Raw genomic sequence first — 16374 nt, forward strand, 5'->3', positions numbered from 1 at the left:
TAGCTGAGGTATGTGTTGACTTCTCCCAGTTGCCTTCTTCTTCTTCATGCCTGGAAATAGCTTCCAGGAGGGCCCACTCCATAATTTTTCAAGGTACTCAAGTGAGGTTGACTCATCTGTAATTTCCCAAATCTCTTTTTTTTCCCCTTTTTGTAGATGGGTGTAATATTTGCCCTTTTCCAGTCAGCTGGGACTTCCCCTGAACTCCATGACCTGTCAAAGATGTTGCAGTGTGCCTCTGCAATGATGTTGCCAAGCCCTCCCAGCAGCCTCAGATGCATTTTGCCAAGTCCCATTGACTTGTATATGTCCCACTTGTACAGGTGGTCCCAAACACTCCTGAGCTCCTTTGCTCTCCTTGGAAACCTTTCTAACAGTTTCTTGTGAAGCCGAAATCAGGAGTAATTTCATGTACGACCATCTGCATATATTGTATAGAAATGTGAGACCACCAATAGAAACATGATGGAACAGACCTGTCAACTTTGATGCAAGTAGAAACTGGTGCAACATCCATGGATTGACCAAGTGGTCAGGCAGGCTAAGAAATGAACCAGAAGAGCTGTGGTAATCCTCAGCCAAAACAAAAAAACCATAAGCCAACAAGCCAGAAGAAGAAGAAATAAAAAAGCAGTGTTAAAACACATCCGATCAGACATTCTGGCATCCTCACCTACTGCAATGGGGCTCCTTAATGTCATGCTGTCACTGCCTTGTTCAAAGGCAGAGAGAATTGTAATGAAGCATTTCTTCCCAAAGTTCACGCTTATGAATGTTCACATTTTACAACACAACAGATGTTTAATAATGTGACAAGTCAGCTGGACGGCCTGAAGGCAAGACTGCAGCAACCCTTGCTGCAGAGACAACACAATCATGTTGGAGGCCACAACCAACTTGGATGCCCAGCAGAAGGAAAAAACAAGCCACCACACTATCAAAGTGAGAGCAGGGGGAAACAGGGGTATATGCTGGGGTCTGCCAAGGTGCTGCAGAAGTGAATTCTCTAGTCATGGTGGATGATTTTTACAGGGGCAATGCTGCCTAATTTGCATGGAGGTATCTGATAAAATGAGAGCTCTATTAAATACCTGATTAGCACAAAGATATATTTCAGCAGGGTTCTGTTTTATGATAGACACAGGGGTGTAATTGCTCAGATACCATCAATATGTTAAAAAGGAGGAAACCTGAATGGACAAGTAAAAATTACATTTCAGTGGTGATACTCCCAGGTATGCTGTAAGCCTTGCAGAGTAACTTCCAGTCTCCGTGTGAACATGTAGCAAAGTACACAGATTAACAGCAATTATTGTCTATATTGATCTTCAGTGCCATATTGTGTTCCATGGGGGTAAGAAGGGCTGCTCCAGTGCCCTTGCTTTCCCATGGCTATATGCAGAATTACTCCTGTCCTGCCAGGTCTGAAGTGGCTGACTTTCAAGAACATCTAGTCTATTCACCAAGGATAATGCATGTGACTCCTCAGACTAGAAGACTTGTAAAAGTGCATGCTGTGGAGGAGGAGACTTCAGGAATGAGTTGGAATCAGTGCCTAGTTCTCAGCAGTAAAGCATTACCACACCAGCTCTATGAGAGCTCCTATCTGGTTCAGTGCAGGTGCAGAATATGCATTGCAGCACACACTGTGGAAGGGAAGAACTTCTTGTTAAAACAATTCAACATACAAAAATGTTACAAAAGCCTAACTAGAAATGTAATTATATTCACATTTTGCTCTTTTTTCTTTCTTTTTTTTTTTTTTCAAACAGGCACAGGCATATGCTAATGTATTTCATTTTCCTTATTTATTCAAATAAAATCTTCACCTTTTCTCAAATAGATATTTCAGATTTTTATTACCATTAATTATGTGTATTACAACAGCAGCCAGAAGCCTCCAAATTAGTGCCCAAGGCACAGGTCCCTGTTGTACAAACAGATGCTAAAAACCACCCTCAGCTCCAAACTGATGACAAATGAAATCACGAGGATAAAGAAGTCCCTTTGGGATCCATGTCTAAGGAGTCAGGCAGAGACTCAGGGAACATGCAGCATGTTAATGGCTGTGATATTGTTTTTTCACTTTGGGATAGACTCTAGAGGAAGAAAAAGAACTGGATCTGCATCCCATTTGCCATATGGGACTTACTACTTCATGCTTGCTGATGATCCTAGTTTCAATCCTTGCTCAGTAGGAACCTGAAATTCGATGAGTGAAAAATGTGTCCTCATTGAGGACACATCGTAAATTCCCACTGTCTCACTTCAAACCAGGATTTTGAGCCTGCTCTCTGGTGGCAGATACAAACCCAGGGAAGAAAGAAGCTGCAGAAGGAGAAGAAGGCAGACCTGCAGACAGGTAATTTACCCAGAGATGAGCACAAGAATTCAGTCCTGCCTGTCCTGTAAATGGGGCTGGTTGGACACTTTCCAGCAGGGCTGATGCCTTGGAGAATGCTTTCCAGAAAAATGCAACTGAAAAAATTAAGATGAAGTGGGAAAATAGCTACACCACCTTGCCTGAAGGTGATGGTGGTTCTGCTTCCTTGTCCCTATTGTACCAGTGCCTAGGGGATGCAGAACTACTTCAGAAGAGGCTAGAAAGAGGTTGTAAAAGATCCAGCAGGAAAGAAAAAAGAATACCACAGATAAGAGAGCCTCAGTTACACACCTTCAGAGAGGCAGAGGTAGCTTGGGCCATCACTGAATGGGACAATCTACCTGCCTGGCTGAGTCTAGGCTAGGGTGATCTAGTTTTTTGAAGGCCACATAGAGGTGAAAGTGAGACTTGGGTGAAAGTGAGGTTGTTCATTTGCCCTTTTTGCCAGTCACCCAAGAGAAGGTCTTGCACATTTGTACTGAACTTTACATCCCAGATATATAAACAATGCAGAATTATTCTCCTGAGAGGTGAAGGTGGTTAAGTCCATCCTTTTGTTTTATGCATGAGAAGCTCATTGTGACACAGTGATCACCTTGTCAGCTTTATAGGTGCTCTTTCCCCACAGAGCAGTACTACTGCAAACATTGCAGCTATGCAGTGAACCCCTCAGCTTTAAAACCTTCCTGAGGAGAAGCCTTCTGACCAGAGACCTTTTCCATCAGGGAACCCAAAACTACACTAGGTAAGAGATCCCTTTGCCGTCTGGCAGGAAAAAGAGCACTTGCCCTCCTGAAGGCTCTGGCTGCAGATAGATTCCTGCAGCACTCATACCTGCAGGAGAATGTCAGAAAATTATCCTTTGTCAGGAAATCATTAAAAATGTTATCTTTTTCTCTTGGGAGTTCCTTGACACTCTGTTCCCTTTATCTTTCTCTCCACAGTGGCTGCTGGAGAAGGCTACAGGATATTGGACAGGAACCAAAGCCAGTTGAGTAGTCAAGATTCCCTTCTAAATACAACAACTATTATTGTTTAATGCCAAACCTTTGGTCCCATTGCTCATCAGCTTTCAGTGTTACAAAGGCTACACTCTGACTTCAGCTCACACAGGCCAAGCTCTGGAAACAGCTTCATGCTATCTAAGTAAATCTCTGCATATTAGTGAAAATAGCAGAGGGAATGACAAAATTGTTTGGGCAGATAAAAGAATGAATGTTTGACCCTGACCAAATTCTCTGTCTTTGGGTAATCCCTCCCTCTCCTGTAACTCAGGAAATATCCACAGCTGGTTGTAACAGACCCTTTCTCCACCTGCTAGCAGCTGTTTGTCTTAAAACTATAGTGATGTTATTCCTGCAGCAGTATACCAGGCACACATCACTCTCATCTCCAGAGGTCTGAACTCCTCTGGAGAGGTGCAATAAGGCAGAGGTGAACCAGGGTCACTATAAATGCTCTTTGCTCGAGATTAATCTGATATGCTTTTAAGGCACATCAGCTGTATTTTGCATGTTATCATCCGCTCGTGGCAGCATTACACACACCTATTTATACCCACAAGTCAGTAAGTGGCAGACCAGGACCTTGGATCTGGCGCTGGTTTGAGACTGGAGTGTCTGCTTCCTTGGGGAAAGATGAGAAGGGATGATGCCACCTGCCACATGACCACAGGGAGGCAAAGGTTGGCAGCAGCACCATGGCTTCCTTCCACCTCCAAGACCCAGCAAAATGGGTACAGCTTAGTTGCAAAAAGGAAACCCCAAGGCAGAGTTCAGGGGCCCCCATCTGTCCAGTTCTTGGCCACGTCGTCCCCTCTCTGGGAGCATCCTGTGCACCTGACCAGCAGTGCTCTCCTCCTCACAGAGTCCCCAGGTGGACGAATCCCAGCTCCCTTTTGCCACTTGCCAGGGAGAGGTGAAAGGGAATGGGGGGCAGGCAGGGAGCCCATCTCCCCTGGGGGAGAGGAGAAAGCCCAGCTGCTGCTTCTGCAACAGGGGCAGCGCGCCCGGCTTCACGCGTGCGCCCGTCCCCATCAGCCACCTCCACCCAGAGCACCACCACCACCGACATGTGCACCATGAGGGTCCTTCCAGCTGTAAAATTTCCCAGGAGACACCAGGGGCAGCAACAGTCTCGCAGTCTGTCGTGACACCCAGGATTTTGGCAGCACGGCAGCAGCCCCACACTCCATCGGGGGCTGCCTGCCGGTGCCCTGGCCCGCAGTGAGGACACCGTGTCCCCTCAGTTCAACACCTTCTCCGAGAAGTGTCCCAGCTTCCCCTCCTCCTGCACAGGCTGGGAGGCTTGTCCACCACAGGACGGGCCCCGCTCCTGGGCCAGGGCTCCACCAGGCCATCGTGGCCCCCCGCTCCCCGCCGCCGGGTGGGTGCCCTGCAGCTCCGCACACTTCTCCTTGTAGTGCTGGGCATTGCCGGCGAAAGTCTCACAGCGGCTGAGGTTCTCCTCCTGCACGGGGCTGCCCACGTTCTCCTCGCTCGGCCCTGAGGCCGTTGCCCCCTCCTGAGAGTTTTGGCTAAGGTAGACAACAATGATGTCGCCCTTGAAATTCATTACTTGTCCACTTGAAATAAAGGTGGAGTTACTGTTTCCAGTCACATTTCCTAGGAAAGGAGGGGGTAGAAAAGAAGACACACATGATTAATATTTTCCCCTCACAAGGTGGACACTTAGTGCAGTGAACTTAATCTGCTGTGGTGGCTTTATTCTTGTTCCATTATTTTTTCCCCCATGACATGAGGATGCTCTTATAATCAATGCCTTCCACTGGACCTTTTCATTATTTCCATTTTCATCTCCTCAGGACAAAGTCTGTCATACACAGGGAGCCTGTCTGGAAGGGTTGGAAACATTTTCCCTTTGAGCTGTGATCTGGGAAGCCAGAGAGAGAACGACGATCTCATGTTCCCTTTGCTGCCTGATGCACAAAGCTGTGTCCAATCTGCCTCTGCCTGTGGTTTGTGAGGAAATGCTAATTATATCTGATTATGAGATTTATTTTTTCCTAGAGTCCCAGAAATCACACTCTTTACCAAAGAGGCAATAAAACCCCAATCAATCCTACTATTTGGGTTAGATAGCAGGCTTACTGAATAAATAATGAAAGACTTAACATCAGATCACACAGTTGCATAGTGTTCAAACGACACAGAGCTTATACAATTATTTCGTATAATCCAGATCATCCTTCTAGGTACACTCTGGCACTCACCTAACCCCCTCTTGGATTTAGCTAGATATAGACTGACGCCAGGGAAGACACAGAGTCTATATTATAGCAACTTAACAGAGTTATGGTTTCAGTCAGTCTGCCTGAGGTTAGAGATTTTTCAGTATAAATTCAATCTTTCTGCTATTCAAAGACTGGGCTGGTGACCTAAGTGACAGCAGGACCAAGCTCTGGGAATTAATAAACTTTCCTCAGAGCAGAAAGAAAATAACCGAGAATAAACTTCCAACATCAAACTAACAGGCTTGTTAAAGTTTGAAAATGAAACAAGCTGAAGAAACCAAGTAAACAAAATTTTCCTGGCCTGTGAACACACTTACTAAGAAATGTTTTTCCTGCTGTGCTTCACTTCATCATTACTTGCAGACTGATCTGACACCTTTTAGACATTTTGTGCCTTTCTTGATTGCACTCCTCAACACTCGAAACATTCCCATTTTCCTTGCAGATAAGCATGGCCCAGCCCAGAGAAATTCTGTTTTTCCAGTGGCCATGGGTGATGTTTGCACACCAGCACTAGGCACTGGTCTCCAGCTGTGTGGAGGAGTCAGGATCTGTGCCTGCTCAGAGCTGAGCCTGGGCAGCACTTGAGTGTCTCTCTAATAGGCCCTCCTTAAGCAATCTTATTTATTTCACCTAAACCACTGCACTGGCAGCTCTTTGCTTTCTTTCCAAGTGCTGTTGATTAACATGAGGTGTCCATAAGGGTTTTCTCTGCGGGAGATTTTCCCTGCTGGTTCTTTCCCGTGTTTGATTCAGTTTGGCTGTTTGCCACAAACAAAACTCTTGGGCATAATGGCAGTACAAAAATAACTGTTTGTCTTTAAACAGATTGCCTGTCGCTTGCAAAAGGTGCTATGAAGGTTAGCAGTGCTCAGCATGAGATCAAAAATTCAGAAGTATATATGACAGTGGGGAGGGAAAAAAAAAGGCAGATTAACACATTTATAATGTTTAGCTGAATGTGGCTGGCAAACCTTCTGTGCTTTCTGAAGATACTATGCTGAAACAAAAGGATATTTGAGGCCCAAAAGCACAAAAAATGGACACAAGAGCTTCCTAGACTGTGCCAAGAAAAGTGCTTCCAACCTGAAAGTATAAGGGACACATTCAGAGTGAAGGCATTGTTCTCTGCAGCGTTTCAGGCTTTTGATCTCTTCAGACTATCTGATATTAATTACAAAGACAGATTAATTTTTGTGGTAATTGTACTATGAACTGGAACAACGCAGGCAAATAATTTTCTCTGAGACATTTAATGGCCTCTAGGTGGTGAGAACTGTTCGTCACTGCCAAACCAAGCTGGTTTGGGATCTGGAAGTGAAAGACTTTGCAAATCCAGTCCCAACTATGAGTCAGCTAAGCCTTCCTGTACTCATGTGTTATGCTGTAGCCCTGCACAGGCCTTGAGGTGGGCCTGAACTGACCCTTCATGTTCTCACTGCCTTCAGTGGGGTTTGAAAAAGTGCTTGAAGGCTTACCTCCATCTCCAGTGGTGACCCCTGGAAGGGACACCTGTCCAGAGGTTCACTTTGGTCTTCTAGGATTGTTACACAGGAGGGACAGAGTTTACCAGTTCTGTTGTCATTTTGAGTGTTAATGAACTAAGAACAAAACTTCATGGAATTTCCCATGGTCTTTTTCCTCCCATTTTTCATCAACCCTCTTCCATACCATTCTGATTTAGCATAACTGTGTGCAAAACCTGGTGGCTTCAGTTGCTTTGAGAAGCTTTACAGAAAATTATTTTACATGCACCTTTATTCCATCTGGGCATGTCACAAGGTCTAGCAAAATGAGAGATGTTGATGCATCCACACGTGCAGCCCCGGTGGGACTGGGGTACTTCAGTGAGGAACCTATGGCTAAGCCCTGTCCCAGTCCTCATGCAACCAGGCACTGCCAGGGGGGCCACGGCCATTCTGTGGGCAGAAAAATTACTCTGCCAGCAAGCCAGGTTACCCACAGATCAACTAACCCACGCTCTGATGCTGCCCACAGCTCTGTCAGTATCTTCCTGCAGTCATGAGTAAAAACTGGCAAATTAGGAGCACGGTATCTGTGCTCAGGTTTCACCAGATGGCACTATAGCATGTACACATACGAAGGCACAGGCACAATGAAAATCCCATAAAAAGAATTATGCTGCAGATCTAAGATGGCACTTGATAGCATGGCCCTTATATCCAAGCTCTCCTGTTTGCTCTATTGCTCCTTAACATTTTCTCTTTCTCTTCGTGTCATATTTAGAAAGAAAAGCAGTACCAAATATAACTTGACTTTCAGTTGTACCTCAAGAGTCACCTTCCAACAATAACAAAAAAGATAATCTGTGTTCTCTTTACTCCTGCTGCATTTATATAGACCAGACTGTGAAACTGTGTCAGGATTTCAGGGAACTGAAGCAGCAGAAAGTTTCTGCTCTTCAGAAGATGAATGCTGTACACTTTCAGATTCCCATATGGAATGCATGTTGAGAGAAGAAGGGCCTTCAAGTGTGTTGTTTTGGGGCTTTGGCAGACTGACAAGAATGTCTCCGTAAGAAATTTAAGGCATGACATGGTTTTAAAGAAGGGCAACAGCTTACAACTGCTGTGGGTATTACAGTAATACTTGGATGTCCCACTCAACACTAAGGTCTCATTATGCTTGGCAGTGCACTGATATAAATAAAAATAGAGCATCCAACTTTACGAGATTATAATCTAAAATGACTAATAACATATGACAAGCAGATTGCAGACTTTTATATTGAAGAGAAGTCTGGGGAAGGAAAGTTTCATCCAGAGAAGGCACATAACTTCCCTTCTGCTGGTTTTGCTTCAGTGATTTTTTTTCCCCTGTTTTCATTTGACAGTTGTGATATATTTACTCTGCATAAACTAATCAGTGTTTCAGAGTTGTTTAGGGGACAAAGCATATGTGTATGGAGAAACAGTGTCTGTATGAAACTATTTTATGTGGACGCTTATATCCTAACAAATAAAAACAAAGAGCTATAAGCAGAAAATTGTAGATAATCTCTTAGTCCCAGTCACAGCCACCAATTTACAGCTCCAGCTGGAGTTTCACTGACCACTGTATAAATGTAACCGGACTTAAACCTAATGGCAAAAATGTGTGTGGACACTGGTGAATGGAAAGTATCTGCCTGAGCATTATGCATCCTTCCTTAGCTCAGCCTCTACGTTCCTCTATTGTCTTCTTTCTCTGTTTTCTCCAATACACACACCTGCTAACAGAACTGCCTGGCCTCTGCAGTGACAGCCAAAAGGTGGGTTCTGCATTGCTGGTTAGATCAGGGTGGGACAATGCTCCCTTGCTGGGCTCATTCTTCTTGCAGAATTCAATACAAACCAAATGGCCTTAACATTTCAGATTTTTTTTTCAGACTAGCTTCAGGGCAATTAAGTGAAATAGGATCATTTTATTCTTCTCCTAAATCAGATCCTCTGAATACTACTGAGCTAGCAAAGAGAATAATCCTACACAACTGAGTATGGGTGAAGCCTAATGGGCTTACCAGATGCTGGAGGGAGGTCTGAAGTGCTGCTGTTTGTCCCTGAAGTGCTTCTGTGTGTCCCTGAAGTGCTTCTGTTCGTGTTCTGGTGCTTCATGTTGGTAGTATCTGAAGATGCATCTTCCATACCAAGATCGTTTGCTAGAGAGCTCTGACCAGCAGAGAGAAAATTCAAACCACAGGTGCACTGTGCACAGGAACCAGTTTCTGGGGAGGTGGAGGTGCTGTCAGCCACAGAACAACAGGGTTTGCTACACTTTTGGGGAGATTCTCTGTACAAAATGCCACACCTCGCACAGATCTTCTCCGAGTCACAGTTTGTTGCAAAATGATCTGTGTCTTTGTTGCCTGTTTCCTTCAGGCAACTGTAGGCATGTTGGCAAGATTTCTGAAGAAGCTGGTCTGTGGCAATGTGTGCCCCATCTGTGTTGGAGGGAGGGTGAAAGCTTTGAGAGACTGATATGTTCTCTGTGCTCCCAATACCTGAAAAGTACTGGTTCAAGCTGTCATTCTCCCCTGCCTCCATTGGTTCTGAAAATGACGACACGGTTTTACTGGCAGTCCGACTTAGTAAAGATAAATAATCAGTGTTATTGAGATCCTTATCCATGTATTCATCTTCCGTGGGAACTGGTGGGAATTGGTAATCATCAGTCTCGGTTACCACAGAAAAGTCTCCTGCCTCACAAGGCTCTGTGCTGGGGCTCTCTTTCCTGCAAGGAGTGTGACCAGAGGTGCAGCACAAGTTTCCAGGGACAGGAGAGCCAGAGGGGCCCAGGAGACACGTGTCTTCAGAGGTCTGGGGGACAGCAGCATTCGTGATGTTCACAGTAACAAATGCATCTCTGGGGGGTTCCTGAAAGAAAGTTAAAGTAAAAAGGTCTTTAATAAAGAGATCACCAAAAAGTTATTTTTTAGACAAAGAAGGAAAAGGCAGATCATGGTCGTTCCTCTGTGTGGAGCTGCTGAGGTTGAGCAGCACTGCTATATTTGAGTCTTGAAGTGTAATTCTATTCTTCTGTAAAACTGTGGCTGGTGATGCTAGGCTCAGCAGGTGTTCAGAACAAAATCTGGTGGCCTAGGGGGTAATAACATTTAATCTTGTGAGACAACTATTCCTAGTTTTTTTGAGGGCACTTAAGAAGAGTTAATAAATCTAGAAGAATTGCTGGATTCTGCTGTTCCTTATGGACCATTAGTAAGACCCACCTAACTGCTTATAAAGTTTTGGAAACACTTGCATGTGTCTGAAGGGCTGTTGATCTGTGAAGGCCTTACTGCGGGCTGAATTTTTAATATCAGCAATGATTGAAGAAAGAACCTGGGTTGATTCAGAAGTTCCGGGACAAGCTAGAAAAAACCACAAGGTTGTATTAACCTGAAAGGTTAGGACAACAAATGCAAAGGCCCATGACATCATGTTGTCACAGTACTCGAGAAAGTAAACCTACATTTTTGGTAGCAGCTCCAAAAAAAGGGTTGGGAAGTACTTCAGGGGTTTTCTTCAGTTGATACAAGTTGTGCTTTAAAGATGGGTATTTGGGAACTGATACCTTTAATTTCTAGTGTCTGTTCAGATCTTCCAGGATAGAAAAGAGATTGTAAGTGCTGCCAGCCACTAATTGCTGTTGATTCACTCCTCTGTCCCAGAGGATCTGAGCGGCTGCCAAGACAGGAGGTTGCATGAAGACTTACGAGACAAAAGAGGAACTGCCTGCTCAGAAAGGTGGGTTTTTTTGGTATGTTTGGTTTTTCTTTTACGCAAAGAAATTTGAGTCTTTCAACAGCTAAGCTCATCACAGCTCCTAGAAGGGATGGTGGGACACTTGGGACACCTCAATCCACATCCATGGTGTCAAGCAGGCTGTGCACAAGAACTTGAACCAGTGCCACCAGCTGAGTGTTTCAAGCATGGGGCTGGTGTACTTCCAGAGCAAAAGCTCCTACTTATTTCATATTGGAATGCACAAGCAGGATTTCTTCCTCCCTAGAATTAAGGAGTCAAACAGCCAGTTTCTTCAGCTGATGGCTCTGTGTTTAATGCCTTGCATGCCTGGCATTTTTGGCATAGACCCAAATCCAGGTTTCTTCCTTGTGAGCACTCTGGTATATAACAAGGGGCAAACTCAGCTGAAGCTTTTCCTGCACTTAGAATTTAGATAGGCTCTCTCCTAGGCAGTCTCAGGTATTCAGCAACCAGTGGGTTCATGTTTAACTTTCTCGTCATAAATACTAAATAATCACGAGACCTTTATCTCTGTTAAAACTGGCTGAAACCAGAGAGCAAGTTCAGAAGCTATTTGTGAATGGTGATTTCACATGCCTCACATTTACAGAAAACCAGACTGAAAAAGCCAAAGCTGCGAGCAATTTTTGAGGAACTCAAAACTTGTTTTCTAGCCAAAGTTTACCATGGAGTCTGCTTCAGAAGGGGTGTCAGGAATGTCATGAGGAAAACACAAACCAAAGAGAAAATGCCACCATCTTTGACTTTACCTTTGTTCCTTTTATTTGGCTGCACACTTCATTAGCCCAGTTCTGTAGATCTGCTGTAGGGAAAACAAAAGAGTAGCTGTAACATATAGCAGGCACTTAAGTTAACCACAGACCTAAACACCCACAGTCATTTACAACCCGCAATATCATATTAAATAAAACCAGCAAGCCTGTTTTTACTGCTTGTTCAAGTGTCCCAGCATCGGTCTAGCTGAAGATTCATTGTAACTGGAACAGGGATATATTTCTGTGGAACAAATGTTTCCAAGCTCCTAAAATAGACCACGGTTAAACTGTGTTCCACATCAAATGGGGTTTCTTTCCTGGTCATATGTCACACCAAGCTATGACTGGCCCAACAACGACCCGCTCACAGCAGAAATGGTCTATTTCAAGAGAAGTCACATGGAAGGCCCAAAGGCCCTTCCCAGACAGGAGTGAGAAGCCTGGAGAGAAGAGGGTAAGCCATTGAAACCACAGGATGGCAGGCTCAAATATAGCATATTCTACTTAATCAGGGTATGCTTAGTGGGGAAATTCATTCCAATTTCTTTAGAATATCTCCCAAGGAAAACCTGTAAGTCCAACATGCTTTAGGGCAACAACTGACACAGTGAGCAATTCTTGTTTTGTGTTTATACATTCAGGAGACTTTGCAGGGCTCAAGTCCCATGTACATTTGAAGTTTACAATGTTTTTGCATGGCTGAAGATAGATCAGCTGTGCAGCCACTGCCAGTTCCCAGCAATGACTCTGTTGCTCTGATGTTGAGTCTGCACATTTACCACCAGTACCCACACCAAGCAGGAAGGGCTTCTTCCTGAGCCTGCAATTCTCCCAGGCTCAGGTGAGCAGGATTCCCCATGCAAAGGCAGCGAGGGACTGTCACTGCGGAGCAGCAGGGCAATAGAAACACCAAAGAAATTGCATTCCCCCCTAACCTGCTCTGCATCGCAAGTATTTGGTTTGAGAGCAGAGTCACCATTTCCTCCAGCCCATCCCAGAAATTCCAGATTTAGCACAACCCATGTTTAGTGTGGCAGAGGCAGCCTATTTCTAAAACACAGGCTGAAATATGCTTTACAAGAAGTGAGTTCTGTCTTCCTTTCCACTGCTCCCAACACTTTTCATAAATTGCTAGCGCTTGGGAAAGGAAATGATGGAAAAAGCTTTCCATGTTTAGGAGGGCAAAAAATTAAAAATGAACAGAACAATAGAGGTATGTCCTTCACTAAAGAGACCCAGGGCTTAACAGAGAGTGGAGGAATGTGAAGGTATTTCCAGTTTATTAATAATAAACTCAGCATCCCACTGTTATCCAGTATGCCTTTGGCTAGGATTTTTCTATTTTTCTACTTTAACTATTCATTCTATTTCCTTCTAGTATTCCTTCCATACCTCATCAGAACTTCAGCTTTCAGCTAAAAACATTGTCTCCATCATGTTCTCAAATACACATCAGGCCTTTGTCTTGAAATCCGTATTTTCACCTGTCCAGATGTAGGTTTTTGGGTAGAATGGAAAGTAAGGTGAAGAAGACAGGACTTATATGTGTCACTGCTTCCCTTCAGCCAAGGGGTCAGCTGTGCCAGGTGCTGCAGAGCAGCCAGGCTGCTGTGAAAGCCCTCAGCACCAGCCCTCCTCCTTCCAAACATGGTCAAATAGCCCTGAGGATGGTCACTCCCTGGGTTAAGCATAATACACTGTAAATCACTGCCTGCCTAGAGGAAAAGAATTTGGAGCCTGGCTTTGTGCTAGGTAAAGCATATCCATATAGACAGACATAGGGATAGCATGGACCTTCCAGTGTAATTCCTGAGCTTCTTAATCTGTTGGTTACCCATGAAATCAGAGTGCACAGAGAGCCACAGTTGTCACACTCATAAATACCATTAGCTATGATGTACCTGTCAGCTTTTTCCCCTTCTTCTTGTAGTATACGATGAAGACGACAATGCCAATTAGTGTCACAAAAAACAAGATGACAATCAACACGTATAAGATCCTGTTTGTTCCTGCAGGGTGTGAAAAAGATAGTGCCATCAACACGCAGCCTGCACTCAGCAGTATGACAATCCTTGCTCATTTTACCTGCTTTTCTACAGCAGAGGGTTGTTTTTCCTTCCTACTTGATCTTTAGTTTCTATAATGAGAACAACAGCTCTAGCACTCGTGCAGTTCTGTGACAAGCAGCCTCACTGAAGGTACCAGGTACCAAGATATCTCCATAAAAACCAGAATCTTGGTGTTACAGAGCAATGTTGTCCGGTCAGGCTTCTCTCAATGTTCCCTTTCAAGCTGCCAGCAAGCCATGGGGCTGAGGTTGATCTCACTCAGGGAACAGAGGACATACATCTTGTGGAGACTATAGATATAGGTGGAAAAATTTGTCCTTTATCTCAGGTTATGATGGATCACTGCATGCCAGGAAAGCAACCTCCTTGGTACCATATCCACATTGGAGAAGGAAATGGACAGTGGGCAAGAAGAGATATCTGAGAGGGATTAGGCTGAGACTGTATCTGCTGCTATAAAATAAGCAAGGAGAGGAGCTGCTACTCTTTATACATGTAATGTGTATGTGGAAAGCACATAAAAATGAACAAGCTGTAAACATGATGGAATCATGGGTATAACATGGCTATAACAGCAATGCTGCCATGCAGTTTCGGTGAGAGGTGTAAAACTCATCTTAGTAGTGGATATAGGCCCTAGAGTCACCAGGTCTGAAGCAACTTTTAAAGGTGGGATTTTCCAAGAGCATTCTCTTGGTCTACAGCTGCTCTCCCTAGAGTCACCCACAATGAGAATGGATTTAAGCCAGCCAAAACCTCTAGTAATCAGATCGCTCCTCCTCCCTGCTACTTTCCAACAGACAATCTGTATGAGGACACAAACCATCTTCTGATGGCTCAGGCATCTTCCGTTCTTTACAAACTGCATCAGACTTGTCAGTCCCAGGCGTGCTTTCTTCCATTCCTAGAGCTGTACAGCTAAAAAAGAAAGACAAAGAAGCTAGGTTCTCTCAAGGAAACTTGTTGTGCCTCCTACGCTTATGCAGAGCAGTACTTTCTGTTGTAAAACACATTTCTCCACCCCTAAGAGCCTCAGATACTTTCTTTATTTTTGGCTCAGTAGTTCTGTTGTCACTGCTCTCTCCTGTTCTCCTCTAAGGAGAATTCAAGCTTCAGCCTGAGAATGCTTTCATCACTGCACAGCCAACGTTGATGCTCCGTGGGCTCTACAGGCAGCCTGGAACACCCCACTGAGAAATGCTTTTGCCCAAGCTTCTCCCTGTCTTCTGGCCAGTGTGGTCCTTTTACAACACCCAGGGACTTACTTGGTCCAGGATTTACACTCGTCAGTGGATGAAGAGACATCTGAGAAGTAGCCTCTGGGACATGGTATGCACATTGTGTCCTTGTCTTGTTGCACTGTGTGTAGCAAAGGAAGAAAAATGTCATAGATGAATTTCTGTGGGTTCCTTCCAAGAGAGAGGAAGGTGACTATGCTCCCCATCCTCTTGCTCCACTCTCCCTCCACAGACGCCCTAAAAGCTTTCCTAAAGACTGGGGTCTTAGGTTATATCAGGGCAGCAATGAGAGTCCCATGTAAGCCCTGGAAAGTCTCACCTGAGCACTTCTCTACATGACCAAAATGAGAAATGACCAGGAGCCATTTGCAGTTATTGTAAAACAACACACAGCTGTTAACATCCTTCCCCTTCTATCAATTCCCTCACGATGATGCTGCGCCGCAGACAGTGACGCTGACTGGTATTGTCACTTCTATGAAGACACAGTAAACAAAATGCTGTATCAGGCTTTGCTAGGCTGGAGAAAAAACAGCAACTGTCCTCCAGGCCCATACAGCATTTCTTCCTCTGTTACTCTATTACTTGCTGTATTTTTGGGGTTCCTTATGCCTGATGCAGCTGTTCCCAGTGTTCACTAGAATTCTGAACTTGACTGTCTATTTTCTACCCACAAAACACCTGCATCTTATTTTAATTAGACTTGAGAGGAAATTAAATGTCTCTAATAAACCTTTGCATTACTAGCCATACAAAACAGAATACTTGCTAAAACAGAACACATGAGCTACCTGAAAAGTGTTAATCACTTTTAACTTGCTTATAACATTAAAAAATGGCAAAGCAAAGTCACTGCACAAAACCAGATTGCAAAATTGGACCTCAGGAACAACCCCCAAAAGAGTGCCTCTTTGAATACGGGAGCGACCCATGACCTAGTGACCCACAGTCAGACACCTCAGCAAACATCAGAAATGTACTGGACACCTTGCAACTACTGCCATGTCCGCATGACATCTTGCAGAAGTCACTTGATCCAAGATACTATTTAAACTACAGAGGCAGAAGCCTTCAAAATGTGAACAGTCCAGGAGGGTTATATGCAGTAGTAGTAACAACTCAGACATGCATCTTCTGCTGACAGTCCTCTGAGAGTCTAAAGTACCCTCCCTAATGTCACAACCCACACGATGCTGGCCTCATCCAGTAGGCCTGAGCTGGGCATTTTGTACCTCCCCTTTCTGTATCTTACCAGGAGGCTTGACTCCGAGGCCGGGAGCACACATGGTATTCCGCTGACAGCAGTCGCAGTCCTCATTCCAGTGGTAGCCCATCGTACAAGCACACTGCCGCTGGAACGTGCTGTTCCCTGGGTTCACTTCTTTCAAGGCTTTCCCTACAGGAGAAAGCAG

The 16374-nt window shown here is 44.6% G+C and overlaps 1 protein-coding gene across 3 annotated transcripts in view; it reads right to left on the bottom strand.

Moving 5' to 3' along the window:
- Positions 1-1840: 1840 nt before the first annotated feature.
- TNFRSF11A (TNF receptor superfamily member 11a) overlaps positions 1841-16374 on the bottom strand; it is a 28417-nt gene continuing 13883 nt past the window's right edge. For 2 of the 3 annotated variants that reach the window (XM_048310799.1, XM_048310810.1), the window contains exons 4-10: positions 16215-16358; positions 14990-15083; positions 14548-14642; positions 13557-13664; positions 11650-11702; positions 9157-10009; positions 1841-5007 (exon numbers count right to left, since the gene is read on the bottom strand). In XM_048310799.1, the coding sequence (XP_048166756.1) occupies positions 4628-5007; positions 9157-10009; positions 11650-11702; positions 13557-13664; positions 14548-14642; positions 14990-15083; positions 16215-16358 (1727 nt within the window). In that variant the 3' untranslated portion in view covers positions 1841-4627. The remainder of the gene's footprint in view (positions 5008-9156; positions 10010-11649; positions 11703-13556; positions 13665-14547; positions 14643-14989; positions 15084-16214; positions 16359-16374) is intronic. The other variant, XM_048310802.1, reaches the window with a different exon arrangement.

Source organism: Corvus hawaiiensis, chromosome 1 (genome assembly GCF_020740725.1).
Source record: "Corvus hawaiiensis isolate bCorHaw1 chromosome 1, bCorHaw1.pri.cur, whole genome shotgun sequence".
Classification (NCBI taxonomy): Eukaryota; Metazoa; Chordata; class Aves; order Passeriformes; family Corvidae; genus Corvus; species Corvus hawaiiensis.